Source organism: Leuresthes tenuis, unplaced genomic scaffold (genome assembly GCF_036924035.1).
Source record: "Leuresthes tenuis unplaced genomic scaffold, fLeuTen1.0.hap1 SCAF_21, whole genome shotgun sequence".
NCBI lineage: Eukaryota > Metazoa > Chordata > Actinopteri > Atheriniformes > Atherinopsidae > Leuresthes > Leuresthes tenuis.
In genome coordinates this window covers 18,121,084-18,144,102 of record NW_027325375.1, presented here as the reverse complement: position 1 = coordinate 18,144,102, position 23,019 = coordinate 18,121,084, and the positions used below count along the sequence as shown (strand labels likewise).

At 39.7% G+C, this 23,019-nt stretch overlaps 1 protein-coding gene across 2 annotated transcripts; it reads left to right on the top strand.

Moving 5' to 3' along the window:
- The first annotated feature begins 216 nt into the window (after positions 1–216).
- Positions 217–23,019, top strand: slc7a1a (solute carrier family 7 member 1a). Of its 2 annotated transcripts, none has more exons than XM_072374548.1 (13): positions 217–393; positions 8,192–8,444; positions 8,530–8,712; positions 8,817–8,975; positions 9,166–9,343; positions 11,054–11,187; positions 13,845–14,067; positions 15,381–15,517; positions 16,593–16,695; positions 17,256–17,461; positions 18,080–18,231; positions 18,321–18,429; positions 19,576–23,019. In XM_072374548.1, the coding sequence occupies exons 2-13, from the start codon at positions 8,258–8,260 to the stop codon at positions 19,758–19,760; spliced, it is 1,956 nt and encodes a 651-aa protein (XP_072230649.1). In that variant the 5' UTR covers positions 217–393; positions 8,192–8,257; the 3' UTR covers positions 19,761–23,019. The 2 variants fall into 2 exon arrangements, with proteins under 2 accessions (XP_072230649.1, XP_072230650.1); XM_072374549.1 differs by lacking the exon at positions 15,381–15,517 and adding an exon at positions 14,648–14,787.

The window sequence follows — 23,019 nt, the reverse complement described above, 5'->3', positions numbered from 1 at the left end:
TGTAGTCTGCAGAACCCATCACTGGTGTGGTGTAATGGATATTTCTGTGAGTGAATGTTAATTTATTGCTCTGTGGTCTAAATTCTTTCAGTTGTACATTTGAATAAATGTGTGGCTGTTTGCAGTCATCAGTACACCACACCAGTACAGTTCAAGTCTGGTGGGTATTGCTCAACTGGAAGCAGAGGGCGGAGCCGCACGTTTCCATCCACATGTATCCCCTCCTCCATCTAAGCGCGATTTACAGGGCAACACTAAGCCATATGTTGTTCTTTACCACCTTCAAGGGTGCACATCCTTCTTTTATCAGTTGCGTCGATGCGCTTTTTGGATTTACTGACCTCAGGAAAATCGTATCTTGGATCTCTTGCGCGCTGACGGTGATTTGGCGAGGTAAAGTAACTTAGTGCCGCTTCAACTTCATGCATACTTGGTGTACAGTGTGCGCTTACATAGTTGTTAACTACATGTCATCTATGATTACTCCCCTGGTCGTGCGCGTCTGCAGGAGAACTTGCGCCTTTGCGCCACAACTAAAAGCACCCTCGAAGCTCGTTGTTTCTGTCTTGCCCCACGTTAGATACACTTATTTGCTGCAGTGTGTATATGTGCGACCAGAACCGCAGGAATGCCACAGCTGAATTACATAATTTCCTACTACGTATCTTACATCGGTACTTGCAGTTAGGCATGGCTGTTTCTGCATCTGAGGGTACTTTAAATGCATTTGCCGCAAACAGGGGAGACTACTGTGTGCAGTATGCACAGAGGAACAGGGGTGCTTGTGAAGCAGAAGGGCGGCAGTAACATTTAAATAGGGCTGCTACTGTGCTGGACTGTAAAACTGATCTGGAAACACGTTTGAGTAGTTTTGCACCCTGCTGTGCGAGGCTGGGGGTGAATTCAATGTGCAGCGGAGTGAGAGCAACATGTGGTCACTGAGCAGATGCTGCCTGGAAAAAGCCAATGCAGGAAAAGATAGCCCCAGTATGTACCAAAAAAGAAATACATGCAGCCCTTAAATGTTAAATGTGAGTTGCATTTGAAGTAATGTGCAGTTATTGTACGAATAACTGCTTTTCAGGTTGAAATGACTGATATATTTCACTTGCAAGCTTTCATGTTGCAGTTACAAAATGTATTTGGAAGTAAGAATAAAGATGAAATCTTAAAGAATGTGAGGACAGATTTGGCCAGACGCTTGCAGCCTGCAAGTCAGCCTGCAAAATTTGACAAATCAACACTTAAATTGCATTTTCAAGGCAGAAAATCTCCATAAAGTAGAAAATATGTGCCATGAACATGGGAATCGGGGGTATGACGTCTCGCATAGAGATTAAAGTTCCAGCTGCAAAGTCAGTCCATTCTATTGTATTCATCTGAAACAGTGTGGCCAAGTCCACTACATGCAGTCTACAAGAGTAGCGTAAACTGTCAGCCTTTTGCAGAATGAGTCAGAGTTGACCTTTTGGATCTGGATAGCAATAGTTCAAACCAGCTTCAGTCAGTCTAACTTTAGCTGGTCTGAAAGTAGGTCAGTAGTGGGCAAGATGCTGAACACAGGGCCTGTGTGTGTGCGGGAGCTTTCCAGGTTCACTGAGATTCCCGGCTTCATATTTCCTCTTGGTAAAGTTGATGTTGCAACATGCGCTCGCTGTATTTAGGCCTATGCTTTGCTGCAATTGAAACAGATTAAAGGTCTGAGAAAGAAGCCTTTTTGTTGTCACACTCGTACTGTCAGTTCGTGGACGGAGCCTATAAAGAAAACTGATAATTAACGCTATAAAACACGTCAGAATCAGTACACACAGATATGGTACACTGTCATATATACGTATATCTTCATTTTTAATGTAATATATGTACATATTCTCAGAGGGGAGTCTAGATTAGGAAAATTAAACAGTTTAGCACATTTTTTAATTTAATTAAAATAGTCATTTTTGTATAGGGTAAAAGAAGAAAACTGTTTAATTGCGAGATATGAAAATTGTCACAATGTTGTTTAAAAAATATGTTAGTCCGTTAAGCAATATTGCCGTCTGCTTTTCTGATTTCAATACACTCAAATGAAAAGCCAAACACATACCGCAAAGATCACTGTATGATCAATAAGAGATGTCACTGAATTTCTCATTCTTGCGTTCACTTGTGAGTTTTCGCGTTGTCAGGGAGGATTCTGTGTGGTTGAAGTCAACGGAGGTAAAGGGTCAAGCTCTTGTTTCCCAAAAATACGTGATATCTTCGAGCTTTGTTTGTTGCTCATTCCGGTGAGATTGCTGGATTGTTATTGGTTCAGAGATGTAGAAGGAACTTCAAGTTTTTTTTTCCCCTTTTCGTTCATCCGAACTACATTTTGAACCATGAAACAGTTTATTTTTTTAATATATTTACTTAATTGTCCATCAGTGAAGCGATTATCTCACGATCTAAATCAAGGTTTGAGTTTACAGAGGTAAAACAGGCTGAACTAAGAATGCTCTCCACAGGCACTGCGGACATGTCTCTCTGTCATTGTTGATACAGTCTGTTTATTTAGGAAACATTATTACCTGACACATTTATTTAGTGTCTTTGGCCGTGCCGAACTGTTGTTCCGTTTTGTCCATGCAGGAGGTGAAGGCTATGACTTTGTCTTCTTACAGACCGACCAACTGATTTATTGAGTCATATACAGTGTTCAGGACAACGCATATGACGAATTGAAGGTGACCCAGTGGAGCTCTCTTTAAAATTCTAACTACCTCAGTTGGTCAGACGGAAGCACAGCATTTTGTTTGCAGGTGTTATTATAGACCAAAGGATAAACCAGGAAACCATGTCTTTTCATCAGTATTCTTAAGAAGAAAGCATATCAGCCGAATGAGTGAGTGTTTGCATTGTCCTATTTTTAGATGCGACTGAGATGAGCGGAAACCCCAACTAATCCTCTGAAATATAGCCCTATAAATATACTACGATCTATTTAGATCTTCCATCAGTTATTGATTAGGTTTTTAAAAAGATACATTTATACTAAAAGTAAACTTGTCTAAATGTAGTGTTGAACTTGAATCTGGCTTTACCATTAGATAACCTCTCTGAATGTCAAACTGTGTCAAATTCACTGAGTATTTTGATTGGTTATGTGGGATCACACCCCCTCTCCTGTTCAACCATACCCTCTCACTATGGGGCATTACCTCGTCTGTCATCGCATGTCATTTACTGCACTGCATCGTTTTGAAAGGGGAGGTGGGTTGTGTGTATCTGTGCGCTTACATTAGGATAATAATGGATTATTCTTTTTGCAGCCTTTCTGTGATCCCTGCACTTTGCACCGCTGATATTTACTATTATGCCAGCCCTCTAAAAGTAATCATTTTATTGTAGGGGCTTCCAATAAACTGTAGATATATGACTGTTTGCACTTGCATGCACATGTAACACAAAAGCAGCTCGCCTGGAGCTACCACAGGTTGCTGCTGTGCATTTCTGTTGTGAAAAAAAAGAGAAACAATGTGGCTACTCTTGAAGATAAACTGGTTTTATGAGACTGCTACGTTTTGACTCTGCATGTTCGTGTATGAGTGTGCGCTGCTTGGAATAGCCTAGCCATGTGATTCTTCCATATACTATTTCAGTATGCTGATGGTCAAACGCTCCGCACTCCTCACACCGGCTCAAAGAATAGTTAGCAAATAAGCTTTTTAATCCCTTTATCTATCCTACACCTTTCAAAGTTTCCACGCTGATCAACAGTTGAAGTGTAGCCAAAAGGTGCTTTCAAGTAAGTACAGTCTTCTGTCTTTTTTTTCCCCTTCCAATGCAGGAATGGGTGATTGTGGTTTTGCTGTAAGTGTAGCTCACTATGTGTGTTGTTTCAAACACTGAATGTTGTTTTAAGTTGTCACGTTTTCTTTGCTGGACGTGTCTGTTTTTGGTCCGGTTGCTTGAATTGATAGAAAACTTCGCATAACCTGTGCACTCGGGTCAATGAGGGGTCACTTGGTTCGTGTGAGCTACTCTCTTCTGTGTTTGTGCGGGGTTGTTTCAGTAAGAGCTTTCTGACTTCCCCATGAATTTATGATTTTATGTTGATCTGAGCTTTTTTTTTTGTTTTGCGGACTTTTACAGTACCGCGGCATGTGAGCTGCTGAAATAATCAGCTGCTTGTTATAATGTGCAGAACAGAACATTAAACTCTGCAGTCTTACTGTTGCTGGTTCACTCCAGTATTTTACTATTATTGTGTAAACGTTTTTCATTGCGCAAGAGCCATTGGTATCTTCAGATATATATTCAGCCATGTTGTTTCCTGTACTTTTTCACCTCCTTAACATTCATGTCTGTGTGAACTGTATCGCCTATGTAATGCCTTAATGCAAAACTCAGTGATAGAATCCAGTATAAACCTTCCTCCACTTTAGATTTTGAATACATTTAAATCTTATGTGACCAATTTCAAAGGGATCTGCATGCCTGTTAACCCAAAGCAGGTCTTTCATGTTAGTACCATGTATCATGACCTACACAAAAAAGTTTGAACCTATCAGTGTCAAATACTTTCAGCTACATGTATGCTTTAGGTGTTAAATAAGTTAACAAATATGGCTCCTATTAATTGACTGACTCTGCTGGTATCATTTTCTCGATGTGATTGGTTGGCATTCACAGACAAATCCTTCAATCACGTGGTTAGTGTTTTTTTTCTAAGTTGCTGCCCCTTTCCAAGCGGCTTCATCGGAAGAATTCCTACATGGTTTTGTGGAACTAACCATCAGTTGTATTTGGTTTGTTTGGTCCAATCAATGGAACAGAACCATTGAATTTGCTTTCCAGATAATTTCTCTTCGACAAAATATATATTTGATTAACATATTTACCCAGTTTACTAATCAATCAAACTTATGTTGCGGTTCTGTTTAAAAAGCACACCATCATATTTTAGTCGACTAATGCCAGGTAATAAGAGAGCTTGCACTCTTATAATTACACGTAGTCCTTGTAATTCTTTCCACATTATTTGAAAGAACATTGAGCTAGGTTCCCTGCAGACTTGGAAGGTTGGAAAATTGCATCTGAACCTGAATCTTGGCCAGGGCACTCTTGAAAAAGACATTTTTTAATCTCAATGAGGTGTTCCTGGTTAAATAAAGGTTAAATTAAAAAAAAGAAAAAAAGAAATGTTTTCCTGGAAGCAAAAGAAAAGGCTACACGGTTACCCTAGCTCACCCCTAAGTGGAAGTTTCCATGAGGTGTAAAATGACTATTGCACTATCCATGTGACCTCTTTGGGGTTTATGTCCTCATGTCAGAGGGTTCTGACAAATTCCCATTATTTACAAATGTCACTCGCTTCGTCCCAGTCTTTTTCTTTATAGGTCATGTAATAGCTTTCTGTTGGACAGCTGCAACTTAACATTATTCACTGGAAGACATTGTAGATGCCCCATCCCTTCTTTTTTTCCCCTCTTCCAATTTCTTCATCTGGAGTCCATATTTGTTTCCTCCTCTTAGATATCAGACTTTGAGTCCAGCACAAGGGAATGTGCATGACATGTTGGACAAACTAGTGACCAAGAGAATATGCTCAACAACCATCTAAGAAAGAGGTTTTTGTCACTCAGCTCCTGGTAAAAAAACAAATTTTTCCTTAACAGTCTTCTCTACATTGGCTTCCCAATACTTCTAGAATAGATTTTTGTTCCTGGCTCAATCATCTTTTTAAATTTTCACAAGATCACTTAGGTGTGCTGGTTGTTCCAAGGATCAGATTGAGTGTAGAGGAGATTGGGCCTTTGCTGTGACTGCTGTTAAAGCTGAACGGTCTCCAATTTTACATGTGTTTGACTGACGTTTTTGATTGTTTTTACTGTTTTCACAGTTTTACTGTTGTTCTCTATGTTGTACAATTATTTGTCCTAAAAGATATACTTGACTTGACAAGGCTTACCATGTGTTTGGCCTCGAGATTGTATCGAGACTATGGGAAGCTTCATTCTGTCCAATTGTTTTAATTAAAAAAGATGGGGATGGCAGACGTACTACTAGAGATCCAGTAGAGAAGCGCAGCATCTTTGATGTAAAGCACAACTGCAGTGATTTTACACTTGAAGTCCAGTTTATTCCTTACTAGGAGTGATAGCAAACCTGTGTGGAATTATTTTATTATTTTTTTATTTTACCCCAGAGCAGCTTTGGAAAATAATACTAAAAAACAAAAAATGTAAATTTTTAAAACATTTTTTTTGGACATATTTCACTTGATTCAGATCTCTAAATGTATTCATTGAGATTTGGTCACCAACTCATGTAGTGGCAATATGACAGCACTAGGCTGTGTATTTCTGTCATAATCATGGTCAGGTCTGTCAATCAGTCACGGTGGGGATAACCTGTTGAGTCTTGCTCACTCACTCGTTCAGCTCTGGTTGAGTCTTGTGGTGGATGTTTTCTTTCCTTCCTATTACCTCTGATGAGAAAATTAAATAGAGACTTCTCTTTTTCTGCCGGCCAGCCAAGTTTTATTTACGTTGCAAGGAAAAAGTCAATCCCCACACCACTCAGCGGTTATGGTGAAGAAAAGACCCAGAACAAAGGGAAGCCAAAACATTTATACCTGAGGAAGGGGCCATGTTCTTTGGGTGTGTATTGTTTGACTGTCACCTTACCACACCCCCCGGGGGAATGTATCACACTTTGGAGCAGGATCCAAGATGTGGTCTCATTGATAATTAAGAGACAGGTAGCTAAAACAATTATCTTGTCTGGGTGTTAATTAAGACGCAAATAGTTTAAAACAATTAGTGGGTCTGTGTGAGACAAATGGTTAATGCAGATTGGAAAGTCTGTTGTGGGGGTTTCTAAAGCAGTTGTAAGAGACAGGATTTTACCATCACAGTCTTAAATTCAGCCTTATCACTGGTTCAAGTGCTTGTTAAAAGGGGATGGGGACATAAAAGATGACATTTAGAAAGCATGCAGATGTATTGTCTTTGGAAGTTGAAGCATCTGATGATTTTGGAGCTTGATCCACTCTTGACAAAAAAAAAATCAGCCTGCTTTGGTTCAGTCGTGACTGGTCTTTGTACAGTTCTACAAAGTTCTAAAAATTCTAAAGTCTGATAAAAAATTTTTTAAGATTAACGTTAAATATATACACCAGAATTGCATCCATCCAGTACATTTGAAATCGGTTCAATTTTGAACCAAACTTATTATATAAATAAGCAAAATATGGGGTAACAAGATGACTGTCTCCAAATGTTTTGCTGGTCAGGAAAATTCTAGTATAATCGACAGCACGCTGCTAAAATCACATGACTTTGGAAAGCAGAATAGTTTAAACATTATCTGCTAGCCAATCCTGTTCCCTGATATAAATGCAATTGAATACCTTTGGTGTATTTCAAGAAAACGTCAGAATGCCAGATAATTTCTCTAGAAACCATTTTATTTTCCATTTTAAGGAGGCTTGAGTCTTACTTGGAATAAATCTAATCTCAGCTATCGAAGGCCTGCTGCGTTTTAGTTTGTTTTTTTATTTTCACATTATGAGATATAACCGAAATAGCCGAAATAGTTTTGAATCATTAAGAGTAGAAGATATATATATAGTATATTTTTATGGTTCTCTACTATGGTGCAAACTGTAGGGCTTCCAAAGCATGTATTAGAAAAATGTCTCAGCCATGTTTTATCATTCTATTTATCTGTTCAAGGGCTTTTCCTCCTCTCCTGTGAGTTGTGTTCTATTCTGTAACATACAGCAGCAAAATATCCAGCAGTAAGAGGGATTATCTGTATAGACTCGTGTTTTGTTTTTTTACCAACAGTCACACATAGCGGATAAGGGTTGCATTATGTAACACCAGGAAACCGTGTTGTTCCTACAAGTCTGTCAGATATAAGTGGACCCATTTCTTAGATCTGTAACACTAAACTAAAGCATTTAGTATTTATAGATGTGATCGCAAAGTTACTCTTTACATATTCACACAGAGCGTGCTTCTCTGCCGGACCGGTTACATTTTAGATTTATGAAAATAATGATAAACTTGGATGTTTTGGTAGAACAGACAGAGTTGGTTTGACCACAACAAGTACAGACTAGTTAGGAAAAAAGAATAGAATGAAAAAATAAGTGTGTAAAAGATGTTCACTTACATTTTACTACTCTTTATCTTTCGCCCTCTGTGCCCCCTTTTAGGGTGTGTGTGGCTTCTCACCTTCTAAACTGTGACCTCTGAACCCCGGAAGAACTTCTCTCCCCTCCATGGCGCTGGAGACACTTCTGCGCTTCGGGAAGCGGTTGCTACGGGTGAAGGTGGTGAACTGTAACTCAGAGGACTCCCGCCTATCCCGATGTCTCAACACGTTTGACCTGGTAGCCCTGGGTGTGGGCAGCACGTTGGGCGCTGGGGTTTACGTGCTCGCTGGCGCTGTTGCACGAGACAATTCTGGTGATTTAACATATCTGGAGCTGATGAGAAAATAGAGACCGTTTTAAGCTTTCATTCACCTGTATGCTCTTCTTTGCCACCCCAGGTCCCGCTATTGTGCTGTCTTTCCTGATAGCAGCCTTAGCCTCAGTGTTGGCTGGTCTTTGCTATGCTGAGTTTGGAGCTCGGGTCCCCAAGACGGGCTCAGCTTATCTCTACTCCTATGTGACAGTAGGAGAACTCTGGGCGTTCATCACTGGCTGGAACCTCATCCTCTCTTACATCATTGGTAAACAGTGCAACGCTGCGCTGTTGCTTCCTTTTTGCTTTAATGTACCGGAAGTTGCTTGTATTTTGGAGAACACAAAGAGAGCTGATGTTTGCACTTGGCAGGCACCTCTAGTGTGGCCCGTGCGTGGAGCGCCACCTTTGATGAGTTGGTGGGAAAGCGCATAGAGCAGTTCTGCAGAGAGCACATGTCTATGAACGCTCCGGGTGTATTGGCGGAGTACCCCGACATGTTTGCTGTTCTCATCATATTCACTCTTACAGGTAAGAAAATATATCTCTTTCTTTTGTATAATTTGTGCTTCACATTGAGCGTGTTATGCTTGTTAGCAACATGTGGGAGGTATTTAGTTGAGATAGCGAACAAATATGAAAAATTGGGCTTTTTGAGCAAGTTTTTGTTGGATGAGAACATTTTAATTCTTTGCTTTGTTCTTTTCTCTCCAAATCTAAGGTCTGCTTGCATTTGGGGTGAAAGAGTCAGCGATGGTGAACAAGGTTTTTACGTGTGTCAACATCCTGGTCCTGTTGTTCATGGTGGTCTCTGGCCTAGTCAAAGGCACAATGAAAAACTGGCAGCTAGACCCTGCGGAGATCCTACATGTTAATCATACAAATAGCACCAGTCACAAGTAAGATATTAACACGCTGCTTTCACATTTCCATAGTTGTTTTGACAAGCCGCTTTGTTGTACAGTCATGGTAAAAAAAAAAAAGTAGATTCATCCTCTTTCATATTTAAGGTTTTGAAAATCAGGATATAATGAAAAACAAATTACTCCTCAACAGGTGTCAAGATTAGGTTTGCCAAAAGCTGTGAGCACGTTTACACGGAACTATAAAATAAAAATTGTTTTAGTGTGACAAAAAAACAACAACTGACTTTTGAAATACATGTGAATTATTCACACTGAAATTGTACAAAATCAAGTTTTGACACACCTGACTAACACAATCAGATAATTCAGTCGTAGCTTGATTCAAGCCTGCATGCCTGTATGCCACTCAAAATCCTCAAATTCCATCTTTTTGTATCTTTTAAGTGGAAATGCATACAAATGAATTCCCAATGAAGCTACTCTCATTCGCAGATTTTTCTGTTTCCTTTCTCAGACACCTAAATGTGTCAGAGCTGTGACTATGTGACAACTGGCGGTCACTTAAATCATTTCCAGACATTCGCGCTGCTCTGATAAAATTCATCTGACAAAATCATTTAACCAATTAAAAGTAGCAGCCAGGTGCTACTAATCAGATGCACTGGGTTAATTGATCATCAGCCGGTGTGAGCACTTATAAAAACACAAGTTTTGTCTGTTGTCTGGAGCTTTCAGGTGTGTGTTGATACACCACCAAGGAGGTGAGACATCAGCAATGACCTCAGTGAAAGCTCCTGACCATCAGTCTGGGAAGGGTTTTACAGACATTTCCAAACTATTTGGAATCCATCACTACAGCGAGAAAGTTAGCATTGTTAAATGTTAAAGTTGATGACAAAGATTGCACAAGAATGACTCAAACAGACCTGGCAGCACAGATTAGGTTGACAACGTTGCTTTTGAATGAACTGCAGGTCTTCTGGAAAAATCTCTTTTGAGCAAAATATAGATGTTGGCAAGGATTAGAGATGTTTCGCCAGAATAAAACAGTAGCTACTATGTTTGGTGAAAACCAAACTCAGCATATCAACACAAACACTTCGTACCAACTGTCAAGCACGGTGGTGGAAGATCATGATTTGGGCGTGTTTTTGAAGCCACGGGACCTGGACACCTGGCATTAATTGGGTCAGCCACAAACCCCTTTGTGTACAAAAGTATTCTAGAGTCAAACATGAGTCCATCTGTCTGACACTTAAAGCTTGACTCAAATTAGGTCAATCAAACAGGACACTGAAAATCAGAACAGAAAATCCACAATAGAATGACAGAAATAGAGAAAGCACAATGAACTGAAGCAGTGTTTAAAAGATGAGTGGGCTCCACAATCACATGAAATCAGTTACTTTAAATCATTGCTGCTAATGGTTGTTCTACAAGCTATTTTATTGTTGGGTTACTCAGTTGTTTGCACACTCCTGTTGCGTTTTTGGCATAGTTTTTATTGAATTAATTGAGATCTGAGACATTCTAATACGTGGACTGGAGGACCAGATGATTTTCTATTATGTCCTGAGAGTTAAAACCTTCTAAATGAAAGAGGGTATCCAACTCTTGTTAATCAATATTTATATTTGGGTGAACTGGCTTCTGAAGAAGTGAAGAACTGAAGAAGTTTTGTCATCAAGTGGAGCTTAACTTTTTGTTGTTTTTTTATGATTATTCTTTTCTTCCCCTGATCAGTCTGACTGACACTCTGCCAACGAAGGAGAGTGTAGGACAGGGGGGCTTCATGCCGTTTGGATTCACTGGTGTCCTCTCGGGAGCGGCTACTTGTTTCTATGCCTTTGTAGGATTTGACTGCATTGCCACTACAGGTCAGTGATAGATGAAACCCCAAAACACTATTTTGCTTATTTTCTACTCTTAAACCACTGTAATGTTGCTATTTGTGTTTCTAGAAATGCTTCTTAGTAGTTTTCTGTATGTGTTTGTTGGTTGATGGTTAGAAAGCTGGCTAAGGTTGTCTTGTCTTTATCCCAGAGATCTAATTTGACTCCAGACATTTTGAGAGTTTTTTGCCTTGCACGCTGCGGTTTTAGTCCCTCGCTTGGTCATCACATAGTCCTCAACTATCAGTGAGCAATTGAAAATATATATATATTTTAAATGTTTATGGTCATCCATTGCCTGTATCTCATGCAGGTAAATGTTTGAGAATCAGGAAGAAAAATGAGAAAATAGCAGACAAAACTAACAAAATGCTGCTGGAGCAGGAGAAGAGAGAATGAACAGAACTGAAAAACTGAACAAAGGAAAACCAGGAGGACATTTGCAGAGGGTGGTGATGACAGACAAGGATCAGGTGTGGCAATCAGTAACTGAAAACCAGGTGTAGAAAACTGCAGAGAACGTTCAGGTGTAAAGCTGTCCAATTCATCACTATACATAGTACTAATTTTCCACCAGCCTCATGTAAGTTGATTATCTCTGTTACGTAACAGTTCAACTGGAAAAAGGGCAAAAGCCGAAGACCAACAAGCTGAAAGGCAGCATGTCGCCCCTGTTGTCACAGAATTGGGCAAACATTATTCAGCAAATCTATTCCTATCCCATGCTTCTATATTGGCACAAAGACCACTGGCCTGGTCAGGCTATAACTGTATGACTTTGCTTAGCTGTGCATGCCAATGTCTGATGCTGGCAAAGAAAAGGCGGCATTATGCATTTGGACATATTCACCACTTTCAACTCAAAGCTGAACAAAATTAACAAAACTATTTCAGAGGATTTTGTTTTTGACAAGTTATAACAGCATTTTTCTGGTTTAGAAGTTGATCAAAAAAGGTCACACAGACTGCAAATCCACCACATTTAAAAAATAAACTTCATATACCACTTAAAGGAAATGTAAAATGGCAGCATTTTCCTGTGGTGACTGGGCTTCTCCCCCTTGCTGCATTTCACAGATCCTCTTGAGTTCCTCTTGGGTACGTTTCTGTTTTGGGGTGGGGTGGGGTAGGGGTGAAACTTAATCTGGAGTTGGAGCTGTTTCGGTCTTTGGCTTGTCTGAACTTCCAAAACTATTACATAAGAGGGGCAAGGCAGAAAGAAAAGCTGCACTTTAGTGCATTTTGGCCCACTTCTTCTCATGGCAAAAAGCCAAACACCGTGACGCAGGTTTGGGGAGTAAATGATGATATGAGGCTTCTGATTTGTGGAAATCAACAGCTGTGAATACCACTATGTATTCATCTTCACACATGATTTCTCTATAACTGGTTTAAAGCCTCTCAGTTGTGGGAGGGAGAGTTTACAGTTTCTTTCATCTTGCTTGCTCACTGTCCCTCAGGCTTTTCCCCACCCCCTTTTTTCCTGAATTTTAATTGGCTAAAGTGAAGTTTACCCAGAAACAATTGCTAGAATCTGACATGTAGAGACATGTTTGTGACCCAACCTCACAGGAATCCATACGCTGTTATATAATTGGCTAGAGTCCATAGGCATGAAGCCATTCGACCCTCCTCAAACCCCCAACCTTCTCTCACATGCGCACACACACACACACATGGGTACACATACATTCTGACCTTGCTTAAAAACCCCCTTTTGTTACAATTATTTGGGCCAGTCAAACGTACCTTATCAATTGCTTCCCAAAAACACATACATATCGATCTCTTATAAATCCTTCTGCACTGCAGTGCGATTTCATTGCAGATCAAGAGCTGAATGTTTGCCCGAGGACTTCTGTTGCACAATCGCCTGCAGCTGGGTTTTTGGCTTGTTGGTCCACAGGGAATAGAAGCTATTTGTTCAAATACCACAGAAAATGTGTCTTGAACACATCTGTTTGGAGAGTTTTATATATTCACTGGAATGATGTCAGTGTAGAAATAAGTTATTTACCAACACAGGAACAGCAGCTGTCACAAGAACTGTAGACTGAAGTAATAACTGTAGAACACATTTGAGAATGTTAAAGGGACTGTGTCGAAACGATTTCTGTATTCCTCTGTCACTGTTTACAAGCTCAGTCAAAACCGTGGTGTTACTGTATGAAAAATGTGTTTATTAGTGCAACCAGTGCAGTTTTGTGTGACGCAGCAGAAAATGTGGTCGTAGTTGATCGTGACAACTTGAACTTGAACAATTTTTTACAGTGCCAACACCCTCAAGTTAAATGCACAATTCTGAGTGAAAATTCCAGTCTAAGTTAAATTTTGGGGCATTTTCCTCATAGAATGTGTTTTTTTTGTTTGTTTTTTTAAGTGACAATTGTAGATACCTTGCAGATTGCATTCATAGATGAGAACTGTCTTCATTCATTAAATATACAACTAAAAGTGTCCTTTTAGTCTTTTAAGACATGTTTGCTTACTGAACAGTTGGTGACATTTTTAGCTTTTTAAAACCACCCAACAGCATTTTTATTCTTTCGAACAAAATCTAATGTCAGCCCTGTAAAAGTTGCCGATGAAAGATATCATAACACCTGGTGAAGTATTACGTCTATTCTCTGTCTGTGCCCTAGGTGAAGAGGTGAAGAACCCACAGAGAGCCATTCCCATCGGCATTGTTTCCTCGCTTCTGATCTGCTTCGTCGCTTACTTTGGTGTTTCCGCTGCCCTCACTCTCATGATGCCGTACTATCTTCTGGACAGCAACAGCCCTCTGCCCGTAGCTTTTAACTATGTGGGCTGGGGAGGGGCCAAATATGCTGTAGCTGTAGGCTCTCTTTGTGCTCTGTCTACCAGGTAAGCACTGAGGCACTTAACACTGGTGCATGCTCGTGTCCTCTTGTTCCCTCTTTGAGAAACATGCAGACATGCACATGTGTAGACGTTTATCTGTGTGAGTCTATTTAATAAATTGAAGAAGGTATTCGACTTATTTACTATGAATAAAACCACAGCTGAGAATATGATTTATACCATATGTGTATGTGATTATGTCATCAAACTGTAAACTTACAAATTTTGAGTTTTAATCACTTACTGGTATTATAGTACATTTCACATTATTTAAATGATTATTACTGTGATACGTTATAATGTTTAAATGAATTATATGCATTATTATTAATTTCATATGCACATGTAGCATATATAGAGTCAGGCAAATATTTTTGAACTGTTTATTATGCTTTTGCATGTTTCTGCTTATTTTCTGCTCAATGTACCATGTGTTATGTTCTAAGGTTTTGTTAAGTAGTGCCTTTACTTCATATGATACTCCTTGTATATGTGAGCTGCTGTCTCTATTCATGTATGTCTCACGGCATTCTCTTGGATGCAAGTGTGGATACTATATATCCTGGTCTCCTTCCCATGGTAGCCTGCTGGGTTCTATGTTCCCTATGCCCCGTGTGATCTGGGCTATGGCTGACGATGGGCTGCTTTTCAAGTTCATGGCCGAGATCAGCCCCCGCACCAAAACCCCGCTAACTGCAACCCTCGCCTCTGGCACAGGGGCAGGTGAGACACTAACACGCATGTCTTGAAACGTGTTCATGCTGCAGGACTGAACTCTGCTGGGGTTAATGTTCGGACTTGCTAGTTTGCAGGTTCTATTTTAAAAGTCTTTTAAAGTGACCTAGCAGAGCTCAAAAGCCATGAGCATAAAAAGGACCGTATTAACTGTCTCGTGGTCAGGTATGTGTTTAGTTATCCCTCTAGCAAACGGTAAATTCCTTTCTTCAATTATTTTCTTCAGACTATTTTCCACCTGCATCTTGTAATAGGAAATTCACCGAGCAAAAAACGCATGATTAATGCAACCAACATTTCAGCTTGGAACGGAAAGTAACAAACAGCATGTGCAGCGTATGCACCATTGCATGCTGACATCAAAATATCCTTGGCCCAGGATCTTGTCCCTGTTTGCTGCCAGTTTGGTATAAAGTTTCACATTCTTCTGCGACTCATACCTTGCTTTCTATTTTCATCTCCTTTCTCAAATTTTTCTCCTGGCCCATCTTGACCTCAGCCATTCCTTTCCCCTTGTCCTTGTCCATCTGCCTACACAACTCTCATCCCAATCTGATATTTTCCTCTTCGCTCTGCCCCAGTCTGTTGGGTTCCATGTTCCCCCTACCCCGTATCATCTTTGCCATGGCACGGGATGGCCTTCTCTTCTCCTTCTTGGCCCAAGTCAGCGAGAGGAAAGCCCCTGTAACGTCCACTTTTGCGGCCGGGGTGATGTCTGGTAAGAGGAAGAGGAGGGAATGTAAAATGTGAAGAGATAAGAAAAAAAATGTTTGTTTGAGAGGGAAAAAAAATGTGTGTAGGAGAGAAAAGTTATAAAACAATGGTGAAAGTTAAACTGAAGTAAACCAAAAAAGCTATTGCAGTCTGCATGATTCATTTTTGAAATCCATCTGCAGTCCACACAGACTGCCAGTTAGGTATGCAAATTAAAGCGGGAGCAGTTTCAGCTTTGAACATGGTTTTAAAAAAAGAAATCTTGTGTATTCTGCCTCTCTCCAAATCTCCAGCTGGGATAGGTTCCAGCCCCCCATGACCCTGAATTGGATTAAGCGAGAATAAAAAATAAAAAAAGATTGGATAACTCTCTATTTGTAAAGAGTTAAAGTTAGCTGCCAATTCTTTTCATGCTCTAGTTTTGAGTTGCATCACTTGTTTAACTGTGTAGACACAGGACCCAAAAGCAGACAAGAGGTAGGCAGGTGTAGAAAAAATATATAACTTTTATTCAAACCTAACGTAAGATACAGGAAGTCTGCGAAGAGTAAATCTAAAGAGAAACAAAACTTAACTTACTTGACGTGGACAATGTCTTGCATGAGGGCAAACAAAGTAAAAGTAGGGGAATAAATACTGAGGAGAATAATGACAAAAGCAACGTAGCTGTGACATTCAGTAAACAAGGACCTAACTCAACAGAGTACGCAAAATCCCTTCAAAATAAAACAGGAACTAAAGTTACTACAGTGCAAAAGGTGAAGCGATGATGAAACTAAAACAAAGAAAAAAAATAAACCTATAGAACTTCCTAATATCCTATTTATTTCTTACCCAGATAACAGTCATGATAGAGATCTTTATGCTCAAAATGTTTTTGTCTGTGTTAGCCTTGTGTTATTGCTCTGCACAGCAGTCCCAGTACTACTGCAGCAATCCACCACGATCACCGTGACCTTTCTGACATGGTGATGTCACTCAGATTCACTATCGTGAATTTTTTTTGGAACAAACGTCATCATCAAATGTGCACGCTAATCTTTCCGTTTCTCTTTTTTTCTCCTTCTTGAAAACTGAAGCGATCATGGCTTTTCTGTTTGACCTGAAGGACCTCGTGGACCTCATGTCTATAGGCACCCTGCTGGCCTATACATTAGTGGCTGCCTGTGTGCTGGTGCTCAGGTTAGTTTAACTTGACATACTGGTTCGGAACTTGCCTGTGTTTGTTCGTGCATGAACGGTATGATCTTTGCGATCAGGTTAACGCATACTGAATCATGATGGGATTATAGGAACAAAACAACTTGTGACAGTGGAGTTTGTTGATGTAGTCTAAACTGGTGTCTTCGTTTCATTTTGGTGTGTTTTGAACCTTAGTTACTCCAAAATTGGACCATCAGATTTGTGAAAGAATTTTTTAATTTACAATTTTTAGAGAATGTCTACCTACAATTAATAATTCTGCCATTACATATCTTATTGTATGTTTTTATCTCTTCTTAGCAACAATGAAACTCAGCAGTCATATTTAGTTTCCACACAAATTATTGTAAAACTGTACTAATATTGCTGAAAAGCTGGCTTCAGTGTTGATTTTGATGGACATTACTTAAAAGCAGGTTCATTATTGTTGCAATATATCTTCTTTATTACTGCACTTTCCACTACATGGCATCAGCTTTTGTAAAGCTGTAAAGTTGTGATGGATAAACAGGTTAGTGAGTTTGTGTTTGTTCTTTCAGGTACCAGCCCGAGCAGCCCGCATCAGTATACCAGATAGCTAATAACCAAGATGAGGCAGACATGAGCGATGGCTTGAGTGTTCCGAGCATGGACATCCTGCCCGGTGTGGAGGAGAGGTTCAGCTTCCAGACTCTGCTGTTTCCAGGCAATCCTGAGCCATCCACACTGTCAGGCTTCACGGTCAACATCTGTACCTCTGTCATGGGTACGTTTTCGCCCCAAAACTTCTTTAAAGTTCCCGTGAAAACAGTTGGCAGAGGCCTGTTTGCCTCTCCATATTTAGTGTTTCCTATAAAATCAGAGAATAGAGAAGCTGCTCCAGAAGAGGCCGGTGTGCTCTTGATTGGTCAGCTCCACAGACCTGAGAAGGCTCTGCTCACCTGGAATTCAATAGTCAGGAAAATGTTTTGTTTGATGCTGCACTGTGATATACACACCGAAGTAATTGTTATCTTTAAGATACGTACAATACAACAAATCAATTCTTGGTTTTATTGTTGGGCTGGATACTGTGTTATGAAAAAGCAGTAAGTAAGTCATTAATTACAATATATAGTAAAAACTACTGTACTGCAGCCACTTGCAAGCCCAGTGACAGATTTTTACAGTTTTAACAAAGGGACTCTGATTCCAAACCAACATTTTTAAGAGGCTACTTTGTCGTCTACTCTCCGCCTTTGCACCATGTTCCATGAAATTCAACTCTCATCAAGAGCGCTAATTTAGTAGTGCTGTGGAGAAGTTTTAAAAAGTCTTTATTTTGTCTTGCTCTTGTGCAGAATTACGTGTGATTTGATAAAGCTTGTTGAACGTCCCTCTGCAGGAACGTTGATCCTGACATTCAGTATACTGGCGGTGCAGGGAGGCATAGCTGCGTGGAACATGGTAGCCCTAAGCGTAATCTTCATGGTGTGTCTCCTTCTTGTCTTCATCATCTGGAGGCAGCCTGAGAGCAAGACAAAGCTCTCCTTCAAGGTTTGATTTGAGATCTTTTCGGCACTACCTCAGACTACCTTACAATTCACATCTGCAGTGTGTTAACCCAAGCCTGTTTCTCCTCTTAGGTCCCCCTGCTACCCTTCATTCCAGTGATCAGTATGTTTGTCAATGTCTACCTGATGATGCAGCTGGACAGAGGCACTTGGATTAGGTTTTCCATTTGGATGGCTATAGGTAGTTACACTCCATTACTCATCATACTTGGTCATAATACTGTTTTTCCCACATAGAAAGAACTAAATAACCATTTTAAGCACCAACTACTGCTTGGTGCTTGAAATGGTCGGGCCACATCACGTTTTCTTTTTTTTTTTTTTTAAACATTTGCCAGCAGGGATTGTTACAGAGTTTGGTTTTGGTTGTTAATTCAGGAAGACATCTAAATTCATGTTTTGTGAAAATTAAACTTGGATGCTTTTAAAGAAAGGCATTTATTTCATGTGAAAACCTGGACTCTATCAACATCTCTGCTTGCAGTTTCAGTTACCTCAGAATTCTTCTCAAGCTTGCTTTGGGGACCTGTACTTAAAAGACGGTTCAACCTATCCAGGGTATCTATAGGTGGCACCGCTAAACTTACCTTAACAGTAGAGATTCCTCTAAGTGATACTATGATGCCGGTAATCAGCTTGGTATTGAACGAATATGCTACCGGTGTGGACTTGAAGCATGCGAGAAAATTCAATTTTATTCTGTCAGAAGCAATGCTGGCTGTTTAAGTTGTGCGTTTGATGGATTTGATACTCTGCAGATTCACTTTTAGAGAAAACAGCAAGTAAATCATTTATAGTTCTGCGATTGTTTTAAGAAATAAAGAAAAGTTAACATCTTTGAAAGTCATCAGGAACAAGTTTTTGAATCTTTGTTTGAGGATGAATATTCTCTTCTGCTGCCATATCTCTCATGAAGAATCTTCTCAGTGAAAGTCAAACAGCGTAGTCAGTTTTCGACTTTAAGCAAGCTGGATAGAAACTCTCATTGTCGACTGATTTCTTTCTAAGTTTTGAATTTTCTAAGAGAAGTATTTGGTCTGGGGGTGGTGCTTTTACATATCTTGATGTCTTATCTGTACTGGAGACCTGCTCCAAACCAGTAAGTGAACCAGCTTTGTGACACACATAATCCGTAGCTGAACCTGATGTTAACTCACTAAGCCATTAATCCTGTTTTAAAGTACAGGCCCCAGGTCTTCTCAGTTAAATCTCAGCCTGCTAACATCAGTGGACAAAATAACTGGCTTGACGTTTCACAAACTTGTAATAAACTTGCAATGGATGTAATAATTCATAAGCAATGTTGTGTCTTGCTCCTCCTTTGCAGGTTTAGTGATCTACTTCTGCTACGGTATCCATCACAGCGCTGAGGCAGCTACGGCTCGCTCATCTGTAGAGACAGAGATGAACGGCTTCAAGCTCGATCGCGAATTAGAAGCCATGTCGACAGAGAAAGAGGCGTTTCTCCGCAATGGCGTCAACGCCAGTGAAGAAAATGATGAAGATTTGTAGGGAGCTTTAGAACACGCAGTTTCATGTCAGCATGCCCTGACATTAGTCTGTCTGTGTGGGGATATTTTTATCAGTATAATTGCCACTCCCTCTGTGCCGATGCTCTTTCTGGGGAAAGCTGATAAAAAACAAACAAAACAAAAAAAAAAAACAACCCAAAGTTTGGAACCTTTGCCTTTCCTCCTCAACCGCAGAAGAGGTGAACACAGATAGCTGACTATAATTCTCATGCAAAAGCAGGCTTCTAAATTCATGATAGACATGTGCTGCAATGTCAGTATGTTGCAGGTTGTTACTCCATTTGCTTGGCCTGAATATTCAACTGCTTGCTGTTGCTTGGCTGTGAGGAGGGAGGGCTCATGCTGGAGACATGAAATATGCTAAATGTTTAATGGAGGTTCCGAGATAAGGCGGGACAATGTTAGATTACTCTTCACGTTGGGTAGTGTTTACTTCGTTCGAGTGTGTCTGGGTTACATGGCTGTAGGTAGAACTAAGCAATAGTTGATGTCTGGTTGCCAGAAGGTTCTGCAGTAAAATGTTTTTTTTTCTTTGTATTTCTTTTTGTAGATTAAAACATAGCAACACATCTACATAATTCTAAACGTTAGACAACCTGCTGTGTACACATAGTTGGCACAATTTGGTACCTGGGCTTGTGTTTTCTGAAACCAATCTGTGAGCCCATCAGCTGTCATCCAATGGCTTAACCTTTAGGGGGCAATAGCCAATGTTTTGGATCTCTCAAAGTTGTCAGCAGCATTTCCAGGTACTGGATGAAAGATACACATGCCAAGACTTCCCACAAGACCTGTGGGCTGTTCAATGATTGCGCGAGGACAAATTTAAAAAAAATCTAACAAACAGAAAAGCTGTCATCAAACGATAGAAAGTGGCAAGTCAAAGAGGTCTCTGTTTTTTGTTCTCCACTCGACTGTTTGTGTAGATTTAACTTGAACTTTTCAAGCATGATTGGTAAATTCTACTTGGACGACAAACAAAATAAGAACCAAAACCAGAAAGGTTTGGACACCAGTGTGCTGTCCCTTGCTAACAGATTCTGGATATTCGCATTCAGATTTATGCTGAAAGAGAAACCAACTCATTTTCACACAGCAGATGCTCAACACAATAAACAAAATGCTGCTATGACAGCACTTGGCATGATACACAGAGCAAATAGTCTGGTCTGAAGGCTAATAAGAACATTCTGACTTTGCATTGTTATTGGTCTGAATGATGACAGCTGCTAAAATACACTCTTATTAGGGAGAAATCTCATTTCTGAATCCCAATTCATATTACAAAGATGAAAAACTGACAGTAGGTGATTGTCAGGTAAGGTTACGATAGATGATAGTGGATTTTCACAGTGCTGGATGCTGTGTCTTTGCATCTTGTAACATTTAACTTCTCTTTTAAAAAAAAAGGAATGTAGGCAAACATGTTTTTTTTTAGTATGCCTGTTTAGAGGAATATCATTCTCAATGTATGTGCTTCCTTTTCTGTGAATATCGATGTGTTATTACCCGCTTCCTAAGACATAGTAATTTCCAGACTGTTTTTTCAAATTTGAAATCTAATTAAATGTCCAGTAGTAGTTACATTTAAAGAAAAAGACTTCAGAATTTGGCACACCTTGACATCTATTTTTGTCCTATTTTTTTTTTCTACTGGGTGTGATGGGGTTCATTTAGCTATCCAATACTTGTAAATATCTTTTTGCTTGTCTATTTTCATGAATTTGAGGGTGTACTCCTATAATTTAGAAAGTTAATGTAGCCTAAACAGAAATGGGGGAGTTAAGCTTGAAGGACCCTGACTCAAGTGACACACATGAGGCAATCTATTGTACTTTTTTGCATCTCCCGCCTGCAACTTTTTCCGCACCACTGTGCATTTGTAAACAGAACCTGGTGTTAACAGGGGATCTCATCTCATCCTTTCAATTCTCAAGTGATTTTGGGAAGCCTGTCAAACAAAGTAGTGGTCGATATGTAGAGACATGTATAATCAGAACTGTGTATATAAGATGTTGTGTATATTTCTTGCAGTAAATTATTTGTAAATGGAAGAAAATGCTTTGCGTGATGTTGAATGACTTGCAGTTGTGTGTAGGCTCTTCAGCCTACGGGTTCATTGTTTGGGTCAACTATTGTGTGCCTAATTTTATGTTTACGTGATGAGTGTAAAACAGGATATGCTCAGGTTTGACTAAAGTTCTGCCTTAATCTCTGCCTGACTTTTTTTTTAATACTGGTATCGCACAAAAAAAAATTTCATTATAAAACAAGAAATATGCAACGTCGCCTTGACTGTGGCTCATAGTGGGCTGTCTGTAATTCACAGCAGATATATTGTCATTATCTGTGACATCACTATACCTTTAGATATGTTTAGATAATCCAGTATACTTGACAGACTTCTCACACATGCTTGAACATGGATCGGTTTTGTTTTTACACTAAGCTGTGATTCAACCAAACCTGAGCTCTAGATCATCTTTTTCATTTGCTTCACAGACAGTCAAAGCACTTGAAAAACACAGTTTCTCATGATTGTACCTGTTTGAAAGACATTCTGTCTTTATCGCAGCGTGCAAAAGAAATAGTGTGTTTAAAAGCTCTCTGCTGGTTATGTCCTCCAAGATGAGTCAGACCTCAATGTTTACTTTTTAAATAAGCGTGTATGCATACCTGTATAGATGAATGATGCATTGATGCTTCTTCAGAGCTGCAGCCTTGTTATTCTGCTGCAATCACACCACTTTGTCAGTATGTTTCTTTTTGTTGCTATTTCTGTTGTTCTTTGAATCTGTTGTGGTCACTCCACTGGGTCATTCATCAGAACTAGTTATCATGTTAATACTAAGTATTGCTCTTGCAAATTTCAGGTTCCATTATCTATCTTTTAGGAAGCTTCCGACTGCATTTCACAGCTCTCCTCTGGGTCTGGGTTGCTCAGTAGCTCCAGCCTGTTTGTATCTACATGAACCAGTGAGTGGTCCATGCAGTGTGGACTTTTTTTTTTGCGACGAAAAACAAAACCTTGGCATCATCTGTTGGATGTATCAGAGAGTTTTATAATAAACAAGAGAAAAAAAACAACAACTTAAACACTTAGAAACTGGTTGTATGTACCAACATTAAAGTTTAATAACACTCAAAAAGTGAGAAACCTATGTTTGCCTCTGTACCTTGGGAAAGTATTCGTACGTGTCATGTATCATCCTGTAAATAAAGAGCTTTCCAAAACCCTT